The sequence below is a fragment of the Protobothrops mucrosquamatus genome, unplaced genomic scaffold, assembly GCF_001527695.2.
Source record: "Protobothrops mucrosquamatus isolate PMUCROS unplaced genomic scaffold, P.Mucros_1.0 scaffold2134, whole genome shotgun sequence".
NCBI classification, from domain to species: domain Eukaryota; kingdom Metazoa; phylum Chordata; class Lepidosauria; order Squamata; family Viperidae; genus Protobothrops; species Protobothrops mucrosquamatus.
Window position 1 is genome coordinate 65492 of NW_015388233.1, and position 26105 is coordinate 91596.

The following is a 26105-nucleotide window of genomic DNA, read 5'->3' on the forward strand; positions in this document are numbered from 1 at the left end:
GGGCCGGCCGCACCGGAAATAGCCCCTCCCACACCGGAAATAGCCCCTCCCAAATTTTACTTGCATTCCTGTTCTCTAAAGGGGCGGTCCTAGGGTTTGATGAGGGCGTGGCCAGGTTTGAGTTCCGCCACCTTTTCTCCGAGAAAAAAAGCCCTGTATATATATATATATATATATATATATATATATATATATATATTTTCTTGGTATTCAGCTTCTGAAAACTATTTTTTTTGGGGGGGGAAGGGGGCTTCAGAAAATGCATTTGATAAAGCCTTGTGCAGATTTAGCTATTGCTGTAAACTGAAAATATATATTGGCTTATTCCAATGAGCTGAATAGCAAATAAGGAATATGTAGGGAGAATTTTGACCATCCCTAAGTAGTTGATATTGAAGGAGCTACCCTTCTACTGCAGGTATATGCAATCCAGTGAAACTTGGCAAGAAGGAGCTCAGTGAGTGAAGAAGGCTGCAAAGAAGTGTCATGTGTCAGAACAGAGAGCTTTTAATGATGTGTACATTAAGGCCACCTGGATGGACTGATGATGCAAAGTGGCCTGAACCAAGGTTTTTTTTTTTTTTAAAAAAAATCTGGCTGGAAGTTTACTTTATTTTATACATTACTGTATATTAAACTTATTTTTGAAGTGGCCCTATATTTTTGTGTTTGCTATTCTCAAATGGCAAAAAAAAAAAACCCAACCCACCAATTTCTACCAATTGTGACCAAATATAGGCATAATACAGGGCTTCAGAGCAACAGGACCCTGAAATTCAATGCTATGAATTAATGGACTAATTAGGGACTAATTACAGATATGCATAGTTTGAATCATCAGGAAATTAAAATGAGAGTGAAAACACACACATACACTAAATATTAAAACACTGTACAAATTTAGTTAACAATAATCATTCCTTTCCATAAGTATTTAAGTGTGACTCCAAAAGGGAACAGAAGTAATTTACTGTGCATAAATTAATTTGTTGTTAATATATAATATTTCTGAAGCTGCACAATTATACGAAGAATCCTTTACAGTATATAGCAGTGAGAACAGCAATTGAAAATAATATGTCAAAACGGGGTAAGATAGACATTGTGTCTTTCACTAACTGTTCATTCCAGGATAGTTGTTTGCCCATTATCAATAAGCAAGTTATATATAATTGTTAATTAACAAGTTATATATGTCTGTAAAATAGTAAAGGTTAGTCTCAGCAAATGGCAGCATCTAGTTGAGCTTGACTTGGATCAGACACTAAGCAAAGTTGAGCTTTATTAATAATTAGATGTAAGTTTATCAGGAATACTAGAATACCACACAATAAAAATGGAACAATAACTAATTCTAGACAATAAAATGAAACAATATCTAAGCAGGCAGTGGTGAATAACTTCAATATTTCTGTCAGCAGGAATCAACTGAAAAAAAGTATTTACTTTTATTATTAGTTTAAACAGTATTATTTCACTTTTATATATGATGGACAGCATTCTCCAACTAGATACGTCCAAATGTGTTGGTCTAAAATTTCCAACTCATATAGTTTTAAACATGCTAGCTTGGGATTATGGCTGCTGACATTTACTGTATTTGGAGAATACAATATATTGTATTGCAACCTGAAAAATAAGTAGAAAGTGCTTTATAACGATAGGGAGAATTTGATTTTTGAGCCACATAGATTAATATGGTTCTCCTTCTTCAATATCTATGAGAGTAGGGAGAAGAAAAAAATCTGCTTCCTTCTAGCCTTGTTTAATCAAATACATCTGAAAGGTTAAACAAGGTCTTGGGTTTGTTATAATGTGCATCTAAAAAGTGTTGCATATCAAGTGATGTAAATAAGAAACTTCACCACTAAGAAGGAAAAAATAATTGTTCTTCGCACTTGACATGGAAGAATCACTTTTTGTAACGCCTCTGTCGGTTCACTGTCAACATTTTTTTTAAGAAAACCTGTTTTATATTGTGCGATCATTTTCATTTCTAAGCACCTTTTCAGTACTGAGAGTTGGTTTCTTTTAATTTTTAGAAATTGACATCTTTTAAAAATATGTAATGAGTTCCTCTTAACCTAGAATTAAATAATTGTAAGGAGGCATGGGAAGAGGAGTGTTTTTTTCAAGTCTGAAAGTGATATAAAATACTCACCATACATACATTCCGTCTTTGAACAAAGCCAGCAGCAGGATTTGTTTTATAGTTTCTGTAACCTTTGCAAATATATGTGATAAATTTGTAGAGGGAAATGAACCCTGTTTGGTAAACTCATCATCATCATCATCATCATCATCTCAGACAGTTTCATCTTCTTCTTTTTGTGCCACATCCGTTACCAGACGTTGGCGATCATGTTGGCAATCCTATTTTTATCAGCAGCCGCACGAAAAAGTGCAACTGAGTTTTGTCCAAACCAGTCCCTTAGATTTTGAAGCCATGATCTTCTTCTGCCTGGATCTCGTTTACCTTTAATCTTTCCCTGGAAGATTAAATGGAGTATGCCGTATTTTTCTGGGTGTCGCATCATGTGTCCGAAATATTCTAACTTTTGTTTTTTAATTGTTTTGATGATTTCCCTTGGCTTTCCCAGGTGGCTTACCACCACCTCATTTCTGATCTTGTCAACCCAGCTTATACGTAAAATACACATTTCAAATGCTTCTAGTCTCTTCAGGTGGCCTTCTGTCAGAGACCAACTCTCTACTCCACAGAGCAGGATAGAAAAAATATAACATCTGACAAGCCTGATTTTCAATCTTAGGCTTATTCGTGACTGTAGAAGACCTTTTTCATTTTAAAGAATGCTGTTCGAGCTTTCTCTATCCTTGTCTTTACTTCAATGGTCATGTCCCAGCTTTCATGTAAATTAGAACCGTGATCCTTTCAACTTTTTCTAATGGTATTCCTTCCAAATTTATTGGTGGTAAATTAACGGGTTGTTTGCTGACAACCATGATCTTGGTTTTTGAGGTGTTAAGCTTCAAGCTGTATTTTTCAGATATTTCTATGACTGTAGATGAGGAGCTGAAGGTCTTCATGCTTACTGGCAAGCAGAACTGTATCGTCAGCATATCTTAAATTGTTGATCCAAACACCGTTTACTTTGATGCCAGCATCAATGTTTTCCAGTGCCTCATTGAAGATTGACTCAGAGTAGATATTGAACAACAGTGGAGACAGAATACATCCCTGTCTTCGTATTTTTGGCCTAGTCTCCCATTTGCTACCTGATGCCAATATAGATTCTTTATGATTTGGATGTCTTTGTCATCATCAGACAGTTTACTGATCCTTAAATGACTGTGTTTATACAATGAGGAGGTGTTAAGCACTCTGTTCCAGAAGATTGCTATAGTAGCTTGTGGTTTGAGTGCCAAAATAAGGCCTGTGGTAGCCTGATTGTTGCAATTATTTTCCCTTCTAATTTGAAAGATAATGTGATCTGGCAGAATGTACACCTTTACATAATGTAAGAAAGTAAAATTATTAAAATACGTTTCATTGAGCCCCAGTTATTTCAAATAGGAATTCTTCTGGGATACTCTTTAGAGTCAAGCTGTCCATTGTATAGTGTTTGTCACTCAGATATACCAAGAATAAGAGTCATGAAGTTACTTAGATCTTATATGGGAAGCTGATCAGAGCCAATTTGAGTATGTGCACATAGTAGCAGAAGCTTCCAAATAAAAATGGAATGACTTTTCAACTCATAAGGGGAAAAAAAACATAGGAACAGGATCTCCCTCATGGTGTGAAAACCTTACAGACCCCTTCTTAGAAATGCAACACAGCAATTGTGACATTTAAGTTGAGCCACGACCCTAACTCAGGGGTCTTCAAACTTGGCCTTTTATGACTTGTGGACTTCAATTCCCAGAATTCCTCAGCCAGGCACGCTGGCTGAGGAATTCTGGGAATTGAAGTCCACAAGTCATAAAAGGCCAAGTTTGAAGACCCTTTCCCTAACTGTACTCCAACAAGCTGAATTTAGAGGAGGAAGTGATTAGGAGGTGTGGCAGCATATATCCTTCCTCCAAGGTATGACCTCTGTAACCAGTTAGTCATAATGGATACAGATGGTCACAATACAAAAAATTCCATCCTTACGGATGTTTCCTGAGAAAGAATTGATTAACGTAAAAGAAACATATAACGACCATCCCATAACAACAACAAATGCACAAATTGATTCAACCTACGTTCTTATACCAACCATCACATACACATATACATTCTGTGGAGTCCTTGGTGCTCTCTGAGCTTGGTTGTTTTCTTACAGACATTGCTGCAAAAAGGCTGGCAACACAGTGAATTCTATGTTTTGATGGAGCCACTGAAAAGGCTCTTTCTCTTGCCCCAAATAAACATGCCTCTGCCAGAGCCGTGAGAAAAACATCTCACAATTTGTTGTTAGGGAAAAGGCAGTCCCTAAGCTATTTTGACAAAAGGATAAAATAGCTATGAAATCCGAGGGCTCTCATATTTTGATCTTTTAAAAATAATCAGGAAAAAGTGCAATTTAGTAAGTTTTGATACCCAGCAGGGTGAATTTCATTTAAATCAAGTCAATTTAAATCATGATTTAAATCACTAGTAAAAAGGCTTGATTTAAATCAACTCGATTTAAATCATAATTTTTAAAGAGCAGCTGTCATCTCTGTCCCGTAGCGGCTCCTCCTCTGACCCGCTGTTGACTTACCGACAGTCCCACTCACCTTAATGGGATGGCTGGTGATGCGGCAGTGACACAACAAGGTGAGGGACATGGCGGGCAGCAGGTAAGTGGATGCCTACTAACAGGCGCTGCCATGATGGATCTGAAATGACAGCTGCTCTTTAAATGTAAGGACTCATTCTTGCTGGTAATTAGAATCTTTGATATTATTTGCAAACAAAATGAAGGTTTCCTATTTAGAATAATAAACTGTCAAGTTAGTAAAACAGCGATATCAGAACCAATTTTAGGTTAATAGGTTAATCACACATACCATGTTTCCCCAAAAATTAGACCTACCCTGAAAATAAGACCTACCCTGATTTTGGGGGATAGGCCTAATATAAGCCTACCCCCAAAATAAGCTCTAGTTAGGACCCTGCCCACTCCATCCCACCTCGCTGCTGCAATGGGGCAGGAGAACATGTGTCGCACCACTGCCGCCAAAATGAGGCAAGTCAGGTGGGGGAGGGGTGGAACACCCACTTCAGGGGCCCTCCAGCCAGGCCATTCCTTGCTCAGTGACCTTCCCTTTCACTCCACTCCTGAGCCGAACTACCATGCTATGGAGGATAGGCGGGATAGGCCCGGTCCCCCTCCACTGTTTCAGAGGCAGGGGGGAGTGATGGCGAAAGGCTCCACTGTGACTGTGCACCACTGGAGGGGCTTTCTTCTCGCTTCGTCCAACAGATCATCTGCCCAGCAACAGCCATTGCCTCCTACTCCACCAACTCTCCCGTGGCTTGTGCAAGCCTCCCCTGCCGCCTCCTGCCGCCAGCCCTCCGTCACCACCACTGCAGAGAACAGGGAGGGGAGTGGTTCTGCGCAGCAATGCAGAACAGAGAAGAGCACGTGCTTGCTGCCCTGCATCACCCAGTGCCTCCCTTCTCCAGTCTGGAAATGGCATCCCCGTTTCCTGCCGCTTCTCCTCCCATTGCTACTGTAGAGTTTGTCGCACCACCGCCAGCTCCTCTCTCTTCCCGAAAGCTTTTCTTCACTAACCTGCTTTCCAGCTCTGGTGCATTTCTCTCCTGCTGCAGGGAAACAGAGTTTGTGGGACTAAAAAAACTTTAGTCAGACCTTCCAACTTCTCACGAAAAAAAAAAAGATCTCACGAGAAGTTGGAAGGTCTGACTGAACTTTTTAGTCCCACAAACTCTGCTGGATGGGGCTGTTGGTGCCGCCACCACGAGGCGAGGCAGATGTCTCAAAAAATATAAGACATCCCCCCAAAATAAGACCTAATGCCTCTTTTGGAGGCAAAAATAATATAAGGCCAGGTCTTACTTTTGGGGAAACACAATAGTTGGAGAAGTACTCAAATTCTTTTATTTAATTAAAACACTTAGAGCCTGGTACAGATGCATTTTTCTTCAAACAATCATACAGTTTATATTGTACATAGATTTGCAAAACAATGGGATAAAAGAATATTCCTAAACTTTATTTTATGATTTATCTCATGGTTTCTGTGAAATTGTGTGAATGCATCAATGCAGTGCATGTTATCTCAGCTTGCAAAGCTTGGATTCACTGAATGAGTTTACCAAAAATGTAAATATTGCAGAATATACAGCCTCATGCTACATAACTAAGCTCCATTTCATGCTGAATAAACTAAATTATTAATGTATCTTAAATAGAAAACTATATTTAGATAGATTTTTACTTCAAAAGCATTTTATTAAAATAAATTTGATAAAAATAAAAAATCGATTTAAATAAAAAAAATCCATTTTTTTATTTTTTTTAAAATCATCAATTATTATCCACCCTGATACCCAGTATTTGCTCTGTGTCTGTTTCTGTGTCTGTGTCTGTTTCTCTCTCTCTCTCTCTCTCTCTCTCTCTCTCTGTGTGTGTGTGTGTGTGTGTGTGTGTGTGTGAGAGAGAGAGAGAGAGAGAGAGAGAGAGAGAGAGAGAGAGAATAATACAGATAACTTACAAGACTATTATAACTTTCATATAATGTGACAGACCCCTCACTCACTCACGGCACCTGCTCTATGGAATAATCTCTACCCTCCCTCCAAAGATACAAAAACACCCGGCTCTCTAGCTTTTTAGACAGCCATGAAGATCTGGGTCTTCTAATAAGCATTGAAGTCAAGGTGTTGAGTTATTGAAGCTCTGGAGAAGGCATTTATGGTTTATGGGAAGTGAAATGTTTATTGGGCCTAGTCTTTTTCTCCCTCTTTGTTTCATGGATCAGCTTTTTTATTTTTTGTTTGCCACTGAGAATTTTATTTGCTAGATTAATAAATAAATAAATTAGAAGTGGTTGTAACATCTATAACAAACCATAATGGCATCAAAATGCCATATGTCGTGGTAGTGTGGAAAATGCCTAATAAATAAATAAATAAATTAGAAGTGGTTGTAACATCTATAACAAACCATGATGGCATCAAAATGCCATGTGTCGTGGTAGTGTGGCAAATGCCACGGTGATGTCTAATTAAAGTAGGTCAGTCATGTAATTTGTGTGCTGTTATCACAATCATCTGTCCCTCCCACAAATGGCTGTGATTTGTACATGTGGTGTACATATGTTCCATTTTCGAGCCCAGCACAAAATTTCTTCATCTGTAATTTTGTAAAGTCTTTGCTGAGTACAGATTCTAGTTCTATATTTGGGGATTCTGTTTTTGAAGAGTGAACCTTTGCCTAAAATGTTACTTGGTCTTCACCTCACTCTTGAATAATTCACATTTGGTAAACGTTTTCTCTCTCACATTGAAAGTCCTGTTTTCCTTTTCTCAAGTTGCTTCTGAGCTCTTTCCTCATCAATGTGAGCTTTAAAACTCATTTTCCAATGTGAATACATTACTGGTCATTTTTTCTGATTACTATCTTCTTTCTTTGCATTTTCAACCTCTTTAATGAGGCTGAGAAACAGCAGGTTCCAGCTTCTTTTCCAGTAAGGAAGACACATTCAATGATATCAAGACATTCTAATTTAACTAATACCCTGTTTCATCTATTCCTAGATCTATTCAATCTGAGTCTGTGTTATATTAGATCTTAGATCTGTGCTCTTTTATGGAATAATGTTTGAGGGTGTTATGCAATTCTGTGATATTCATAGCATTATAGTGATTAGACACATATCCTTAAGCATAGTTGCAGCATTCTTAGTTTTCATTGCAACTCTCTGGACTGAGGTTCAGAGGTTCATTGTTCATCTGTGGACATTCAGCTGAATTCTTGAGGCAAAAATTGACTCCAAGCAATTTGATATACTTGATTATGATCTGATTTTCCATTAATTTGGATGATAATATGGGGATTTATCCTCTCCCCCCCCCTCTCTCATTATCCTTGTCTTTGAACAGTTTAACAAATTTTCCTATCTGCCTCTTTCCAGACAAAACTACAAAAAAGTTTGTTAATCCTGTGAATTCATTTCAAAAATATTGGTAATGTTGATGCTGTTTTAACTCATGAAATTTAATTTGATTTTATTCATCATCCTGAATTGCATATTGAGGGCTTCTTTCAGTATGAAGGCCAACACCAGCTCAAGAACTGGCAGCTGTGATTTCACATTGTGGTGATCAGAGAATAATAATGTCATCATTGGCAAAAACAGCTATATAATTCAATCACTATTGATTTGTCCAAGGAGGTCCTAATAATGTCCCATTTTTGAGAAATCTGGTTAGATAGCATTGATTTTTTATTCTGTTCTTCAGCAAAGACTTCTTCTAGAAGTTAGAAATTATTGATTTCTCAGAGCCAGAGCCCTAGCAGTCCCAGTGCCAGCCCCTCAGAGAGCCAAGGCTGGAGCTGCAGCAGCAGCACCAGCTCTGTGTACAGCCAGGACAGCAAGAAGAAACACAGGAAACAGATATATCGAACTGAGATCCAAAATGGGACTAATATAAGGAGTACTGTAGTTGTTGAATAGGGGTGTTGGAATACATGTTCATGTATTTTATGCAATAATGACAGCCAACCAGTAGATGGCAGCGTTTATAAGTTTGCATCTGTGTTATATCCTCTATGTCTTTTTGTTCTAAGCCAGTGGTTCTCAACCTTTTTAATGCCGCGACCCCAACCAGTCGTAAGTCGAGGACTAAACCGGTCGTAAGTCGAGGACTAAACCGGTTGTAAGTCGAGGACTAAACCGGTCGTAAGTCAAGGACTACCCAACTGGTCGTAAGTCGAGGACTTTCCCTGCCCGGGAGCACCGCGCATGCGTGGTTCCTCCCCCTGCGCCAGCCGAGGCGTAGCTGGCAAGCGGCAGAGACGGAGCAGGCCGACCACCAGCTGGCCCAGCCCAAGGGAGGTAAGGCACCCGCCGGAAAAGGGGGAAAAAATGGCGGACAAAAAAATGGCGGACAAAAAAAATGGCGGACAAAAAAATGGCGGACAGCCTTGCTTGGCGACCCCCATGAAATGGTCGATCGACCCCAAATGGGGTCCCGACCCACAGGTTGAGAACCACTGTTCTAAGCAAAGTTTCCTGCTTCCTGTTGCAGTTAAGCAATAAAGCCCATGTGGGCTACACACTTTGTTTGTTCCATAGGGCTATATAACAGAAGATAGATAGATAGATAGATAGATAGATAGATGATAGATAGATAGATAGATAGATAGATAGATAGATAGATAGATAGATAGATAGATAGATAGATGACAGAGACAGACAAGATAGAGATGTGTAGATATATATAGTATAGGTATAGAGATACAGATATAGGTAGAGATATATATTCCCCAACATTCTTGACATACTCTTGTTTATTGGAAATTCTTTGTTGGTTTAGCTGAGTGGATAAAATGACATCAATCTAGAAAAGGAACAGCTTGCTGTCTGTCACATTGTGATAGATTTAATGAGAAATAATGGAATTTTCCTCACTTTGCTCCAATTCATACGTGTTTTTAGTTTGTGTTTTAGTTTGATGGGCATAATAATTTTAAGGACTGATTTATGTCTTTGGCTGTGCTGTGTGTGCTGCACATTCTGAAGTTATTGGTAAAACAAAGAACTGTTGGTTCAGTGATACTTTCAGGATGTTGTCTGTAGTGGGATGATGGCCTAAGAACGAAGTGGCTATGCCATTTCACTTCAGCTGCTTTACTTACTTCCTCTGCAGCCTCCTTAATATCTGAAAAAGATTTCTGTGCCAGCATGTTAGCATTACTAATGCAAGGAGATTAAGAAGATGCAGACCCAAACTGAATCACATTATCTGCCCACTGTAATGGCATTTCTGCCTTCTCTGAGGAACTTATCCCTAGAGTGTTATGGAAATCAGTCTGGCACCATACAGCAGGACAGGATCAAATAAACTACCATTATACAGATTCCTATAAAATATTTTAATGCATAGATTAGAGATACAATACAGAATCTTGGGAATTGTAGTAGGAACTCCTGTCCTCATTATTTGTAAATTCATTAGGGTAGAATCTCTTTGAATATTTTGAATCACTTATTCTCAGGTATTTTGCAGCCAGGAGCTATTTTTTATTAGATAAGCTACTGACAATCTCCTCTCCTAACTGTTAATTGTTAGTTGTTTATCTGTGGCATTCCTTCCTTGTTTTTCTGTGGGAATTTTGTTCATTTCAAATGGTACGGGATACTTTGAGAACGGTGGTGATGGAGTAAGCTTCCCAGTAGGACAGCTGAGTGTCACAGTCAGCACGATGGCAGACTATATCACAATGAAACCCCTACCCCTTTTTAATGTATGTGTAATATTAATGCACATACAAAGGGGCAAAGCTTGTAGTGGTGATACTGATATTAAATATCAGCTATTTTTACTCTAATGCAAATGCTGTTGGATAAGTAAGTGTCAATTACAATTTACAACATTTTCTACACAAAATACTTGTTTTCCCTTTTTTCCCACCATAGATGGAAGTAAGAACAGATGCCTAAAACTGCAAGGATGGGCACTGCACATGCACTTTTTGTGTTAACTACAAAAGCTCACCACAAGTAGTTGCTGCTGCAGGTCTTCATAAAAGTGACTATCTCTGCCTTGATACTCAGCTAAACAGGAAAGAAGACAAAGAAAGGCGATAGGGGGAAAAAACATCCTTAGCTGCAGCTCTTGATAAATTAGACTTCACAAATTACCATGCTTAACCAAAAATAAGAATCCTGAGTGGGAAGAATGGGAATCAAGAAGGTGTTTGTTTGGCTTTCACTTTATCCCAAGCCACAGACTTGTTGTGAAGCACGAATTGCTGAATAACCAATAATTGGCTACAATTACATGCAGCACACTAATAACATAGCTGAAGAGTACAGACACTAACTAAGCCACAAATAAGCATGGCTTTTAGCTTTCTTTTTGGGAACTGCAAAGAGGTTAGTAAACTGCAAAAGCATCCTTGTAGGTGGTCTGTGAGGTGCCTTGTACTTGGGGATTTAATTTAGAGAAAATTAGCTCTTTGGAACAACTGCTTAGAATGATGTATTTAAAATGTTTGAATAATCTTCACTTTAAAAGTACATGATGTATGTGTATGTGTGTTATTAGAAGAATAATTTGAGGTTCCAACTCGAGTCAGGGTTATGCAAGAATAAATAAAAATGAGATCCAGACAGCTGTGAGAGAAAAAGAAATATTTATTCCTAAAAGCAAACAGCTTGTCTTTAGGGGCAGCTGAAGAGAAAAGAGGTACCGGAACAAAGTTATATTGGGAAATTTGTTATAGGTAGGAAAGTGTCTACATGCTGATTCTAGGGTGACTCTTGAGAGGTGGGTGTGTCCTTGTGTAGATATGTTTATTCTTGTGAATATGCAGTTCCTCTGGGAGACCTAATTTAATTAGCTCTATTTGTGTCTACAGACCTTATCCTTTGATATGTGGATTAGGTCTGGGTAACATATTTGGGGGTTTGAGGAAGTTTGAGTAAAAGATTTTCCTCCGTTTGCTATTTTTATTTGATCAATTTAGTTTCAGCTTGACTGTCAGTTACCTTGCGGAGACATTGATTCTCAATCTATTGTGGATTCTCTTAATGTTTTAAGGGGAGATAGAAACAATATAAAGAATAAGATATATTTTGATATAAAACTTCCCAGAGTGTTTTTTTTTTTAAGAAAAAAAAGATGAAACATAGAGCCATCTGACTGGTAAACTGGAAGTGCTTCTTGTAATGCCACCTTATGGGATATTTGTAATTTTCAGATTGTTGCTTTTAAATATACAAGATCTTGCTTTTACTTTGGAGACTGATCTCAGTCCCAACGGGATTCAATTTAGTGAGAAAATATAAGTAAGAAAGTTCGGATGAAAGAGCAAGGACATTTTGCCAGAGGCTTAAGGTTTCCAGCAGTCCATTCATTTTGGGATTAATAGTGGCTTCCTCTCAGAACCTCATTTGTCTCTGACAATCCCTACCCATGGAGTCTCTTTAGGCTGATAGTTCTGTCAGAACTCCTTTCTCTTAGAATAGTTGCAAGACAGATAGAAACTTTACAAGTGAAAGTTATATCCCATAGTTATACTCATATGGCCTAAACCAGTGATGGCAAACCTTTTAGAGACCGAGTGCCCAAACTGCAACCCAATACTTACTTATTTATCGCCAGGTGCCAGGTGGACATGGCCCACTGGGTGGGCGTGGCTGTGGTGGTCATGGCAGATTGGGTAGGTGTGGCCACAGTAGGCATGATCACCTCGATGTTGCTCGTGGGGAGGGATGCCTGTGGGGGCTGGGTAGGGTTGGGGGAGATCCAGGGGGTCTCTGGCAGGTGGGGCAGTGGGCAGCAGGCTCATCCTGCTGGGTGAGGTGAGGCAAGGTGAGGCAGGGCGTGGGTGCCATTGTCACAGTGCAAGATGAGGCAGGGGCCGGGGTGGCTGCTGCCTGACACCATCAGCCGCTGCACACAGAGGCCAGTGAGTGCATGGGTGCTGGGATGCATCTGGCCATGTGGGACCTCGGCGAGTTAGTGGGCGGCTGGTTGAAGAGGGACGGTTGCCATCTCCGGGGCAAGGCGCGCGTGCCCACAGAGAGGGCTCTGAGTGCCGCCTCTAGCACGCGTGCCATAGGTTCGCCACCACTGGCCTAAACTTTGATCCTCCTGTTTTATTTGTTTTAAAAGACTTCGAAATCACACTGGAAAAGGATAAATGAAAATCTCTTTCAAGTCAAGCTTGATTCCTGGGCATTTCATTCTAGTTTTTCAACAACAATACTGAAATGGTTGTCTTGTCTTAGTATTTTTAGTTGTTTAGTCTGCAGCTTTTATAGTCTGTGGCAGTCTCTCATCCAAATATTAACCAGACTTGGCCCAGTGTAGCTCTGAAGGCAAATGAGGTCTCTTCGGTTCTACTGCTTGTTGAGAATGGAAATAACAATAATTCTTCCCTATTATGAATGAATTCTGACTTTCCTCCTTAATCTAAGAAATATGGGGTTTCCACAGATTTCCTATATCTACTTAGATTAATTGATTACCTAATTTGACCTCCTAAATTGGCTTATATGAAATACTGTATTACAGTTTGGCAATACCAGGATGAATAGTATGGTGAACTTAGTGTTCTTCTACAAAGTGACTGCAATAACGAGAGTTTAGAAGTGCACTTTTCTCTTGATTAACAGTAGGTTATGTCATCCAAACCCAGGGGTGGATAATCGTAACATTGAAACAAGCCAATTTTAATTCATCAGCCTTAAAGTTGTACCTTTGAAGTAAACAAAAGGTAAGGTTATTCCTACTTTAAGCATTCAAACAACACACTAAACTTTGATTAATAGGAATCAGAAGCTTTTTATTTTTTCAGTAATATAAAGCCCCATGCAGTTGATTGCTCTCTTTTTAAACCTTTGACTACTATATGTGGATTTTCTAAAACCATATCAACAGAAAGCCTTTCTCATGCAATCAAACTGCTTCATACTCCTGGCTCCAATGATGGCAAGGCATTAAGACCACACTCCAGTTTTTCTGCAGTGCAGTACGTACATTTTGAGATAGGCAGTTTAATAAATAATGTGTTGATTTATTTTGTGCTTCTGTTAGGATTCTGGTTTTCCTCTTTTATGTTGATATTAACCCATTGACTGTAGTTAAAAATGTGTTCTTTTTTAAAAAAAAAAACCAAATACTGTGGATGAAACAAATTAACCTCATTAATATCTCAAGACAGCTTATTCCAAAAGATGGCGGATACGTTTGGATTTAATTGTGGCGCTTTGCCTTTTTCCATATTTAAAGTTTAAATGGTTTTTCCATATTTAAATTTCAATTGGTTAAGTATGCAGGAGGACAATTGTAAAGAGCTATATTGATGAGTAGCCTGTTTATTTAATGGTGTTCCCTATCAAATGGCTTTAAATTAGAATGGTTCTCCATCTGTATAATTCCTGAAAGAGCCCAGTACTTCTTATTGCAGGAATCAGAAATTCCAGAAATCTGCAGGTCTGTGAATATGGCATTTGATTGGGGCATCTTTTCAAAACAAAACATAATCCTGGTCTGGCTGTTCTTTAGCCAAATTGACCTGTCATTACAGTATTTTTAAAGCTATCTCACTTCCTGAGTTCTGCAGAGCTGCTCCTTTGATGAGATTCAAATACCAGTCTTGGGGGCATACCTTATGTAAGCCTAATGATACATCATTCTGCATTAAAAAATGTGCACAGCACAGCATGAGAAGACCTGTTGCTGCTACTGTCCCTGTCATCATCATGCTATCAAAGAGTTTTCACTTCTGTCCCTGTTGATGTGATTAGAAATTGGTCCTTTAGTCCAGGGGTCCCTAACCCCCAGGCTGTGGACTGCTACTGGTCCATGGACCATTGCAAATCGGGCCGTGCAAGCAGCAGGCAAGTGCATTAAGCTTCATTTGCACAGGTGCGGGAGCTAGGTTGCATGCATGCACAAAAACATCCCCTCTTCCCCAACCCCTCCGCCACTGCTGCTGCTCCCAGTCCATGGAGGCAGAAAAATTGGGGACCTCTCATTTAATTGATACAATGAGTAGGCAGCTAAAATAGCACAAAACGTGCTATTTCGTTCAGCGCAAAGGTTAATGGCAGTCAGAGCAAAATCTATAGCTTCTGCTTCATCAAGGTATGATAACACCTTTGAATCAGAATAATGTTTTCTTTCTCTTTGCTTTGGCATCAGTATGGATTATTTTTTGAACCCTTCAATTTATTATAAAGACTCGGTTGTCTACAGTTCAACCCATTGTGATTTTACAGACATATTTGTCATGTTCATAGCAACAGTGTAAAAATAGTTTCCCATAGTCTTCTCCCAGGATATTTGTTGACTTGACTGCCTAACATATAGCCATGAGATTTCCTGGTAATTCTCTGCCCAAGATCAGCTAAATCAGTTAGGTACTGCTATCTATTGAGTTTCCAGATGTTACAGTTGGAGAACTCTGCAGGTAATCCTTGACCTACAACCACAACTGAACCTGAAATTTCTGTTGCTAAGCAAGACAGTTGTTTTGCCCTGTTTTACAACCTTTCTTGCCATAGTTTTTAAGTGTATCACTGTAGTTGTTAAGTTAGTAACAAGGTTGTTAAGTGAATATTGCTTCCCCCTTGACTTTGCTGGTCAGAAGATTGCAAAAGGTGATCACAAGACCCAAACACACGGCAACTGTCATAAATATATGCCAGTTGTCAAGTGTCCAAATTTTGATTATGTGATCACGGGGATGCTGCAAGGGTCATAAGTGTGAAAAACAATCATAAGTTACTTTTTTAAGTGCCGTTGTAGCTTTGAAACATCACTAAACAAATGGTTGTAATATGGGGACTACCTATGGTTCCTGATTTTATTCAAAAACTGTTACAGGATAATTGTATTTCTAAGCTCATTTATTTTTGAATGACACAAAAAGCTGCAACATCGCAGAGAATTAAGGTATATACTTTAAGAGTATTATTCACATACAGTCTCAAACTGTATGTGTCCATTTTCATTTTTAACCACTTAAAATTTTACAAAAGCAGCAAATAGGAATGTGCTGGTTGAAAAGATCATTAATGTATGAAGACTTCAAAAGCAATTTGCTGTCTGGGGCACTGTAAGAACTTAAATATTTATCCTCTCAAAACAAAGGGTACTGCCAAAGTGGCTGAACAACTGGATGATTTTAAAACAACTAGACATTTTAGAGTTGCATTTAGGACAAGCGGTTGGCAGTTTTAACTAATGTAGCTCTTGTGTTATTAATATGATTATGTAAGCAATCACCCAAGTAGCCTAAATCAAGAGTTGATCTGAGTCATTCATCTTGGTGGGTGTCATTTTCAGACTTTTTGGCCAGATGGACAAGGCACTTGGATTCTGAGCAATTCCTTTTTTGCTCCTATTATTCTTGTTTGAGTTCCATTCTTTGGGCTCAGGCCAAAATTTTATTTTATTTTCTTCCTTCCCTATTCCTACAGTACGCTCCATGATCATTAAGGAGCGACAGTCTCCTTATTATGTTCTTTAGTACCATTTTAGTCTGTTCCTGACTCTAGCAATTTTTGGTCATGATAGAAAGAGGGGATAACATTTTTTTTTAAATACAGGGCATGCAAACTAGGAATTTATTATAATTCATTATTTGTAGGCATTTGGGCATCAAACTTTGTAATGAAGCCCACATAGTCCTATTGATAACGGGTGGAGGAGCTAATAATGTTTTGTTATCAATCATGAATTGTAATATCATTCTATTGTTGTTGTTGTTGTTGTTACTGTTATTCATTTTTTTCAAACTCCAGGGATGAATTCTGGCCAGATCTATGCAATAAAGTAGCTTTCAGTAATATAACTTTATTCGGTAGATTTTTCTGCTTTATCTAATTTTTCGTGAAAGAATTCTGTTTTTGTTCTGGTCAAGTCTGCCAGAAGTGCTGAGCAGCCAGTGGAATATATTAAGGATTCTACTACAAAGAGATTTGTTTTGTCAATCTTACTTTTGACTGTGATTGAACTACATCTTTTCTGAGCTGACAATATATTACTTGTGGCAAGTGTTAAATTGTAAATCACAATCTGAATGGAGCCTTTGTTACACTAAGTCCCATACCTTTGAAAGGTTTTTAACTGGAGATACAATATTGATTTAGTTCCTGGGCATCACTCTCTTTTAATGCATTTATCTAGCGGCAGATGTGTGTGTTTAATTTTGAATCCCCCTCATACGTAATAAAATCTTTTCTTCGGCAACATATTTTCTTAGGCTACTAAGGAATGCAAATAGATTGCAAACCTAAATGTAAGATTGTTGCCAAACTAGTTCCTGTACTTGTTCACAAGTACTAAGCAGGCTAACCGAAATATTTGGGAAATTCAGCAAAAACCTGTCTTGTTATTGGTTGTTCAGGATTTGTTTCCCTTTATCAAAGCAGTAGGATTTACAATAGGATTACATTAACAAATGATTTCCTGTAGCATAAATAATTCTAAAAAAAATACATTTTTTTTCATTCCATTGTTTGGAATATGGTTCAAATTTACTATAAATGATGGAAACTTTTTTATTGGGAGGGAAGCTTCACCAGTGTTGTGGCTCTCAAATTCTGGGGCAGTTATTGCAGTTGGGATACTAGTTCTAAAATATCTTAAATTTACTATAAATGACTATAAATGAAGTGCCATTGAAATATCTTTAGATCAGCGGTTCTCAACCTGTGGGTCGCGACCCCATTTGGGGTCAAACGACCATTTCACGGGGGTCGCCAAACAACGCAGTCCGCCATTTTTTCCCCCTTTTCAACGCAGTCCGCCATTTTTCCCCCCTTTTCCTTAGCTGTGCTACTCCCTCTTATTCTATTGGCTTTTGAAAGCCAATAGAATAGACTCAATTCAAGAGACTCTATTCTATTGGCTTTCGAAAGCCAATAGGAATTGTCCAGTCTGTCTCTGCCCTGCTGAGCCCGGCAAAAGTCCAAATGGTGCTGCAAGTTGTCTGCAGCTAAGGCGAGCTTTCTGGATGTTTCCACCCCTCCCTGCTGAGCAACTCCTAAATGTAAGTAAAAGAGGGCCAGAGGTGGGAGGCCGGCGGGCGCAGGGAGGGTTGCTGGCGTGCATGGGGCCCAGCGGGTGCCTTACCTCCCTAGGGCTGGGTCTGCCTGCCCAGGAGCGCCTGGGTCTGCCTGCCACTGCACCGAACGTGCGGTGGCCAAGGTAAGGCTAGCGGAGCAGCGGCGGGCGCAGGGAGGGTTGCTGGCGCGCATGGGGCCCGACGGGTGCCTTACTTCCCTTGGGCTGGGCCAGCTGGTGGCCCAGCCAGTGGTCGCCCTGCGCCCTCGCTGCTGCTTGCCATGGCCGCCCAGAAGCGCCTGGGCTTGCCTGCCACTGCACCGCACAAGAAGCAGAGTTTCTTTTTCTTTCCTCTTCTTTTTTTTCCTCTACCCCCCTTTCTCCCCCTGTCCTGTCCCCTCTCCCATTCTTTTCTCTCCTCTCCTTCCCTGGCAACATGGCAGTACAGGAGGGGTGCAGAGAACCTTCTGCCGGGCCCCTCTTCTTCGGCTCGCCCGCAACATAACCGAAAAGATCTCGACCGACGGCAGCGAGATTCGGCCGGCTGAGGGGGCCGCTCTAGCTCGAGCAGGAGAGCCATCTCTATGCTCCAGGATCCAAAGGCTGTGTCGGACCGGCATGCGAGGGTCGGAGCACTCTCGAGAAGGGAGGAAGTAAGGAAGGAAGGAGGAAAGGAAGGAAGGAAGGAGGGTGATCTCGAGCTCAGCAGACAGCGGGTGGAGCGAAGCAGCAGTAGCAGGATAGGGCGGGGCGGGGCTTCACAGCGCCCACGGGCCAAGCGCTGAGACTGGCAGTTTAGCAGCAACTCCCCTTTGTGTCTTGACTGAGAAAAGGGGAGCCGCTGCCAGCCAGCCAAGCCCAGCTGCCGGAGGCGGGGAGGCGACGCGATGTGAGAATCCCCCTGCACGAAGCCTTCGCGGGCAGGCTCCCTTCACCCGGAGGGCGGAGGAAGAGCCGGGCAGATGGGCAGCTTAACTCCCCAGTGGGGTAGAGGAAACAGGGCAGGGTCGCGAGTGAGTGAGTATGCATGAGGGCGAAAGGGTTTGGCTGCCGCGGGAGCGTTTGTCACGGGTTCCCTCTCAGGTTCTGATCGCTGGCGAACCGGGCTCTTGCGAGGGGAGGGAAGAGGGTGGAAGAAGTGGCTCTCCCCTCTTCCTGCTGGGGCCACGAAAGGAGGGAGGGGGAAGACAGAAAAAAGTGCATTTTTCCAAGGGCTGCCTAAGAGGAAAGGCCGCTTTGCGCCGGGCTGCTCGGAGCCAGGAACTGGGAAACCCTGATTTGCTGCTGCTCCTGCTGCTTTGTAGAAATGCCAGGACTTTCTGCCCATTTCCTTGGTTGGAGTTATTTCCTTTTCCGTGTTCGTGTGGGTCACGTGTGGTCGTGCGTGTAGGTCACGTGTGGTCGTGCGTGTGGGTCATGTGTGGGTCACGTGTGGTCATGCGTGTGGGTCATGTGTGGGTCACGTGTGGTCGTACATGTGGTCACGTGTGGTCACGTGGGTGCGTGGGGTCGCCGCATTAGGAAGGTTGAGAACCACTGCTTTAGATTGTATATTATGATACTGCAAAAATTTAATAGAAGTTAATTTTGTAAACTTTTTCCTAGTTATTTCCAATTTAAAGTCAAATAGCTGTAAAAAAAACCCACCTCTTTCTCCTACAGATAAACCTCATAAACATATCTACCCTCTAATGGTTTTGAAAATGAATGTGAAATGCCTTAAATATTTCACTAATGCTTGGGAGTTTGCTGGGGATCTGTTCATACCTCAAAACAACCTTTCTGAGTTTGTCAAGATCAAGAGCAACTTGCATGTTTTGAACATCCTTCTAGCTTCTATAATATGCTCTCAAACCAAAAGGGACAAAACTATATTCAGTCTGCCTGCTTAAGCAACTTAATTTGCTTAATCCATAGACCAAAACAAATTGTTTCCTGGGATTTTATGATGATTCTGATGCAAAAGATTTATAATAGGAAAAGTTGCATATTTGAGGAGGAAGATTTTTGTTGACATAAAACAGATTTTGAATGACTAGGACTCTCATAGATATCCAAATTCCTTCCACCCTGATGATGTTCATGAAGCTACTGAAGAGATGGGTATTCTCCTGGGTCTTGGGTAGGTTGATTGTGGGGCTCATGTTGAATGGTGTGTGGGTGTGTATGTGTATCCTTGCACTACTAATGAATTTTTCTCTTTGTTATGGTATTTTCTTGCATTTTAACTATAAAGTGCCCAAAGTTGTTAGGAGTCAGGTGATCTCTAAATTGTTTAACTAAATCACTTGATACAAACATTGTATCCATAGTCCAACAGAAAACAGTAAGTTTCCAACTTTTCCTTCTTTACAGCCATAATTAGTTCCAATGGGAAAATTCTGCTTAGGGATTTACTAGTTACTATTCTTGGTTTTTCTCTCTGCCAGCAAGAGGATAGGAACTAGCTGATTAAAGAAGCTATAAGAAGAACATAGTAATAAGTGATATAACTGGTACTTTGTAGGTCTGGGATTGGAGACAACTCTGTTCTCCCCTCCTTTTAAAAAAAAAAAAAAACAGCTGAAATTCACAGATGCACTCTTCCCACATGGCAATTTTACTTAGAAAACTTCACTCAGAATTTCCATTTTGTTCTGGAAACAGCAAACAAGATGAAAATCTGATAAATATGGGACTGCTAGGAATAAGAGATGTATCAGTCCCATTAGTGATACTTCAACAGATGCTGAAAGACCTTTTTAATATTGTTCCATATGTATTTTATTGCTCTCCGTAGGACAAGGTGGATCTTGGCGAGTTGATGTTTTCGCTTTGCTATCTTCCAACAGCTGGCAGGCTAACTATAACTATAATAAAAGCAAGAAATTTAAAAGCAATGGACATAACAGGAGCATCAGGTAGGAATATCTTTCACAGTGGCCTAAGATTATTTAATGTACATGTATGTGAGATAGGCACCTATATAAATTAAATAATAATAACAAAAATATTATTGGCATGTATGTGGCAGGGATAAATTTGTACCTACTCAATCTTAAATTGCTTAGAGATCTTAGAAGTTAGTTGCATAAAAAGTCTGATAGTGAATTTTTTAGGGTTTTGTTTTCAGTTGGGGTACAGAAAAACTGCAGCTTATTTTCAGTCCTTGAAACCTGAGAGAGTCTGAAAGATACCAATTCCAAAATGTTAACTATCACACCACCTAGATTTGCTGTGTTTCTGTCTTGCCTTACTATTGTTTTCTGTCCTCCTTTGAGATAGATTAAGCTGATACAACAGTTATTGGCTAAAGAAATCCAAACAGGAAAGTAGTCGTGTCCCCAAATTTGATTGGCTATATCACATTTGCCTTTGGTACTAAATTGTAATTATTTGGGGGGAAAGATTTTTAAAAACTGCATTCTACCCTAATAGTAGCAGTAGCTTCTAAATTATTTCTGGTGATATTGCTATTGAATACACAGAACTATCTGCCTGACACTGTTTGTGTATTTGGAATGGATTAACCCTTCTATTAAGAGAGAAGAAATTTAATTTAGACATTTTGTAAAAGCTCTGTTAAATGGGCTGGACTGTGTGTATTTGTAGCCACATTGCTAGAGATCCAGCCCAGTAACAGAGCCACTATTCATTTGAATCTCATGAACACAAAGATGGTCCAAGTTTTGGATTAATGTTTGCCAGGCAAGCATGATAAACAAGGAAGAGCAGAAAAAGTCAATTATCCTCCTAGATTAAAATACTTCTAAAAGTGAAATAGGTAGCCCTGTCTGCCTACTAAAAATACATACCTATAAACAGAACAACCAACTGGCATATTTTTGTTGCATGTTTGCTTATGGCAGACTTCACTGCAAATTCCTCTGCCTCTACATTTACAAAAAAAAAAAGTTAGAAGTTGTGATTTAATGATGCGGGTGTGTCCTCAATGTAATGTAAAAATGCTATTCATTTTACCCCAAGAAATAAATTCTAAAAGAATTTACATGGTCATGAATTAAATCATTCCTTTTTGTTTTAATACAGTGAGGAGATTATAAAGACCGGGAAGCTAAGTTAAATAAATATATTGGTCAAACTTTAAAATAAGGTCATGAACTAAGTCAGATGAATATATTGGTCAAACTTTGAAATAAAGCAAAATAAAATGCTGTGGTTGTTATATCTGTCACGCAGATCCATATGTGAAAGTGTCACTAATGTGTGAAGGGAGACGATTGAAGAAAAGGAAGACTTCTATCAAGCGGAACACCCTCAATCCTGTTTACAATGAAGCCATAGTCTTTGATGTCCCTCCAGAAAGCATTGATCAGATTCACTTGTCTATAGCCGTTATGGATTATGACCGGTGAGATATCTGGACAGCTATGAAAAACGATGAGTGAAAGGTCTAAATTAGGGTGTTCAAACCTGAACAAATGTTTAGCGACAAAGACGGGGTTACAATTTCCTGCTAAGATTGTTTTTGGTGAAAATAAAATTGACACGTACTGTAATAGTTTCCTTAGTTGCTTTTTCTCAACTTCTCAGTCTGATGTAAACATTTTTTCCCCAAATATTAATCAGGTCTTACTCTGATTAGCTTTTCCAATCAACTAAATGATACCAACTGGCCAATATAAGACTAAAAACACGTGGTTTATTTGTAAGAATTAAATTTCTGAACTGCAAACTGCACAAGTAGCTTTGGGTGTAAAAGATGGGGTTTTTTTAAAGCTGAACATTAATTTCAAAGTGAACATTAATAGAAACAGACAAAGAAAGGACATTTCTCCTAATATGGGAAAAAATCCTCTACTGGTGTCTTTGGCAGGCTTACTTTGCAAAACAAATGCTAACTTTGGAGAAGTGATTTTCTTCAGGACTGTTGCAGGAGAGAAAAGGTTATATTTATGCTGTTCCCCTACTATAATCTCATTACCATGAACTGCAAAGATATGTTTAAGAGCCCATCTGCTTCAGCTATTAGATCATTTGAACTATATAGTTCCTGAATGCATAATTTTAAGAAATAAATATTATTGAACATTTTCACAGTGTAGGTCACAATGAAGTAATTGGAGTCTGTCAAGTAGGCAACGAAGCAGAAAGTCTTGGGCGAGACCATTGGAATGAAATGCTCTCATACCCTCGAAAACCCATTGCACGCTGGTATCCACTTGCAGAGGTAAGACAAACGAGGTTTTACAGGAAGGTATTTTTTCCTTAAAAATTACCTTTCTTTCTTTCTTTCTTTCTTTCTTTCTTTCTTTCTTTCTCTTTCTTTCTTTCTTTCTTTCTTTCTTTCCTTCCTTCCTTCCTTCCTTCCTTTCTTTTTCCTTTTTTCCCTTTCCTTCCTTCCTTCCTTCCTTCCTTCCTTTCTTTTCTTTTCTTTTTTCTTTTTCTTTTTGTAGGGAGGGGGAGGCGTGCTGATGGTTTTGAGTCAGTGTTGACACCTGGTGATTTCCTGGACCCTGCAGTTTTCTTGGCAAGATTACACTAGCACTGGAATAAAGAATCCATTTGCTTAATGTAAATCCTATTAAAACATATTGGAATCCAGGGGTTTATATCAAAATTGACGTGCAATGCAAATAAAATCTGTTCCTCAGAGATTTTCTTTTATAATTCTTCCAAGTTAAAGTAAAATCCAAATAATATATTTTAAGAATATTTTTTTAAAAAAATCTTAAATTTGGATAGACAACCAGGTTGTCTATGCTGTGTTTGCACAGACAACATTCTCATATACAGCTTTAAGCTTTTGTTTAAGGATGTAAGACACTGGGTTTTATATATATGGAAAAACAATTTCAAAAGACTTATTATATCTATACAGAACTAAGGTAAAGTAATTCCAGTTCAGTGTTCAGAACGATGTCAAACTTCTTTGACATTAAAAGTAACATAGAGATTAGAACATGCAGTCGAAAGCTCTCCTCAAGTTACAATCAGATGCCTTTGTGTTTTTTTGTCTTTATTTAGGGCTCTATTGAGCACAAATGTTCTGCAGGCCTTCTGCGCATTGATGGCTGCCGAAGAGGCTTCTTCACTCTTTTAACCTATTCAGCAGAAATTTGGCATTCCTGTTGAACCCTTTCTTAGCCAGTTTCTCAGGGGCCATTCTGCACAGAGTCCAAAAGGGGCTAAGGCTTCCCCTTAATTCCATTGTTTGGCCCTCACTTTTTCCCCAACCCCAGGATTTATAAATCCCAACCCTTAGAATGCAAAACTTTTATTAATTACAAAGATATCTTTGCTCCTGAAGCTTTCTACAGTTTTCATTCTAACATAGTTACCCGTGTCTATCAGGAACACACTTCTATTGTCACTGATGGGCTTTCAAGTAAATTACATAATAAGTCACATTCTCTTCGTCAAGAGGATAGTCCATTTTGATATACATTTGGAAATTTATCAAAATCCTATTTTTATTATGGTTATTATTATAAATATGATCTTGTCGCATCCCACTTTCCATTTCTTTAGATGTCATACTATTGATAAACAGCTCTTCAAATTTACGGTCTATGAATTACCATGCAATAAATGATCTAGAAGTTTCCACAAACTGAACCCTAGCTCTATTCAACAATCAAGATGAACTGCCTGCCCCTAGGCACACAAAAAATCCAGAAAATAAGACTCGATTTATAACATTTCTTTTGCGTCAAGCTTGAAATGTCCTTGTAGCTGTCTTGGTAGCAGCATGGATAGTTATAATTATATTGTAATTTATATACAATACAAAATTATAATTAATTGTAACAAGTGTTAGGGGTGGTTGCATGGTCAGCCAGATGTTTAGAGCAAGGGAAGGAGTATTTTCCTAGATTTTTTTCTGATTATTTTTCCCCATTGAAAAATTGGGAATAAGAGTTTATAGTCATAAACATATTTAATATTGCATCCTAAAAGCACCCCCTAAAAATCTATAGAATGAGAAGCCTTTCTCCAGTATTATTAAAGTTATTATCTTGAAGTGAAGGGTGCATTTCTGCCACCTTTCCCAAAGCGAAGGAAGGATTTGATCCCTTCTTTACATGTTGCCTTTCTTGTTCACTTTTATAGAATTTGGGACCTCTGGCCCTTTCCTTCTACTGGTCTTGATTTTGTAGGAAAAATAACGGAGTGAGCAGCAAATCAATTTATTTTTCTAGATATAGAAACTACAAGCTGATTATCTAGCGTCTTAAAATTCCTTTTGCCCCTCCTATGTTTTTCTATTTACATAGTACTGTGTTTCCCCAAAAGTAAGGCCTACCCCAAAAATAAGCCCTAGCTTGATTTTTGGGGATGGGCCTAATATAAGCCCTACCCCAAAAATAAGCCCTAGCTTTGGGGCAAGGCACACACCTAAAAATCAAGCTGGGGTGGGGGTGTGGAGCTGCCCCCCACGCCCCGCACCCACTTACCTGGCAGCCAGGCCTCTCCTCGCTCGCCTACTTCTTCTGCGGCATCTTCTGTAGCCAGGCCTGCATTTCTCAGTCACAGGCCTTTCCATAAAGCCACTGCAGCCAAGAATCCATAGATCGGTGCTGCAAGACCTATGCAGCGGAGAACCAAGCTATGGATTCAATCCATAGCTCGGTACTCAGCTGCAGAGGCCTTCCAGAGAGGCCTGACTGAGAAATGCAGGCTGGAATGCAGCTGCAGTATGAAAGCTGTTCCTTTGGCCCCAGAAGAAGTGGACGGGCTGGGCAGGGCTATCGGTGCCGGAGGTGAGTATAAAAGACACCCCCCAAAAAATAAGACCAGGTACCTTTTTTGGAGGCAAAATAATAATAATAATAAGACCCAGTCTTATTTGTGAGGAAACATGGGTATGTATGACCTAGGTTCACTCAAAGAAGCTGGTCTCCCAAATTTCATCTCAAGATTTTTGGAGTAGCTGTGGGCCTAATGAGAACAGAGCAAGTCTAAAGACTGATCTCTTTTTCTGGTCCTTTGGGATGATTGCCCTCCAGGTGAACAGAGCAGCACAGAAGAACTAAATAGCATTGTTTACTTCTTTACTAAAAGATAAAGAGTCCTGAATTCTATATATTAAAACTCTATTTTAAGTACATGACTATATTTTTGTAAATTATAAATTGAAATGATAAATTATAGTTAAATTCCTACTAAATAGATGTTTTGTGACAAAAGCACGCACCTATTATGCTTTTAAATTTACAGATCAGTCGCTTTCCAATGTAATCCAAATCAGGCCATATACAATGTTTTATTTTCAAAGCAACAAATTGATTATACAGCTGCAAAGCTTGCTTTAATAAAAAGCCACCCACAAACTAACATGTATTTTCCTCTAGCTTCAAACATTTCACAAACCTTTCCATTTTTATTGAGGCACTATGAATAATTACATGAAACAACTTTAAATGTATCACATCGTAGACAGGAAGTTTGTGGATTTTGT

The 26105-nt window shown here is 39.4% G+C and overlaps 1 protein-coding gene across 1 annotated transcript in view; it reads left to right on the forward strand.

Moving 5' to 3' along the window:
• The window catches only part of SYT9 (synaptotagmin 9), a 77558-nt gene extending 53737 nt beyond the window's left edge, over nt 1-23821 (forward strand). Inside the window, exons 4-7 of the mRNA XM_015824130.1 lie at nt 20484-20604; nt 21884-22055; nt 22745-22874; nt 23672-23821. Coding sequence (XP_015679616.1) covers nt 20484-20604; nt 21884-22055; nt 22745-22874; nt 23672-23779 — 531 coding nt within the window. The 3' untranslated portion in view covers nt 23780-23821. The remainder of the gene's footprint in view (nt 1-20483; nt 20605-21883; nt 22056-22744; nt 22875-23671) is intronic.
• The last annotated feature ends 2284 nt before the right edge of the window (nt 23822-26105 follow it).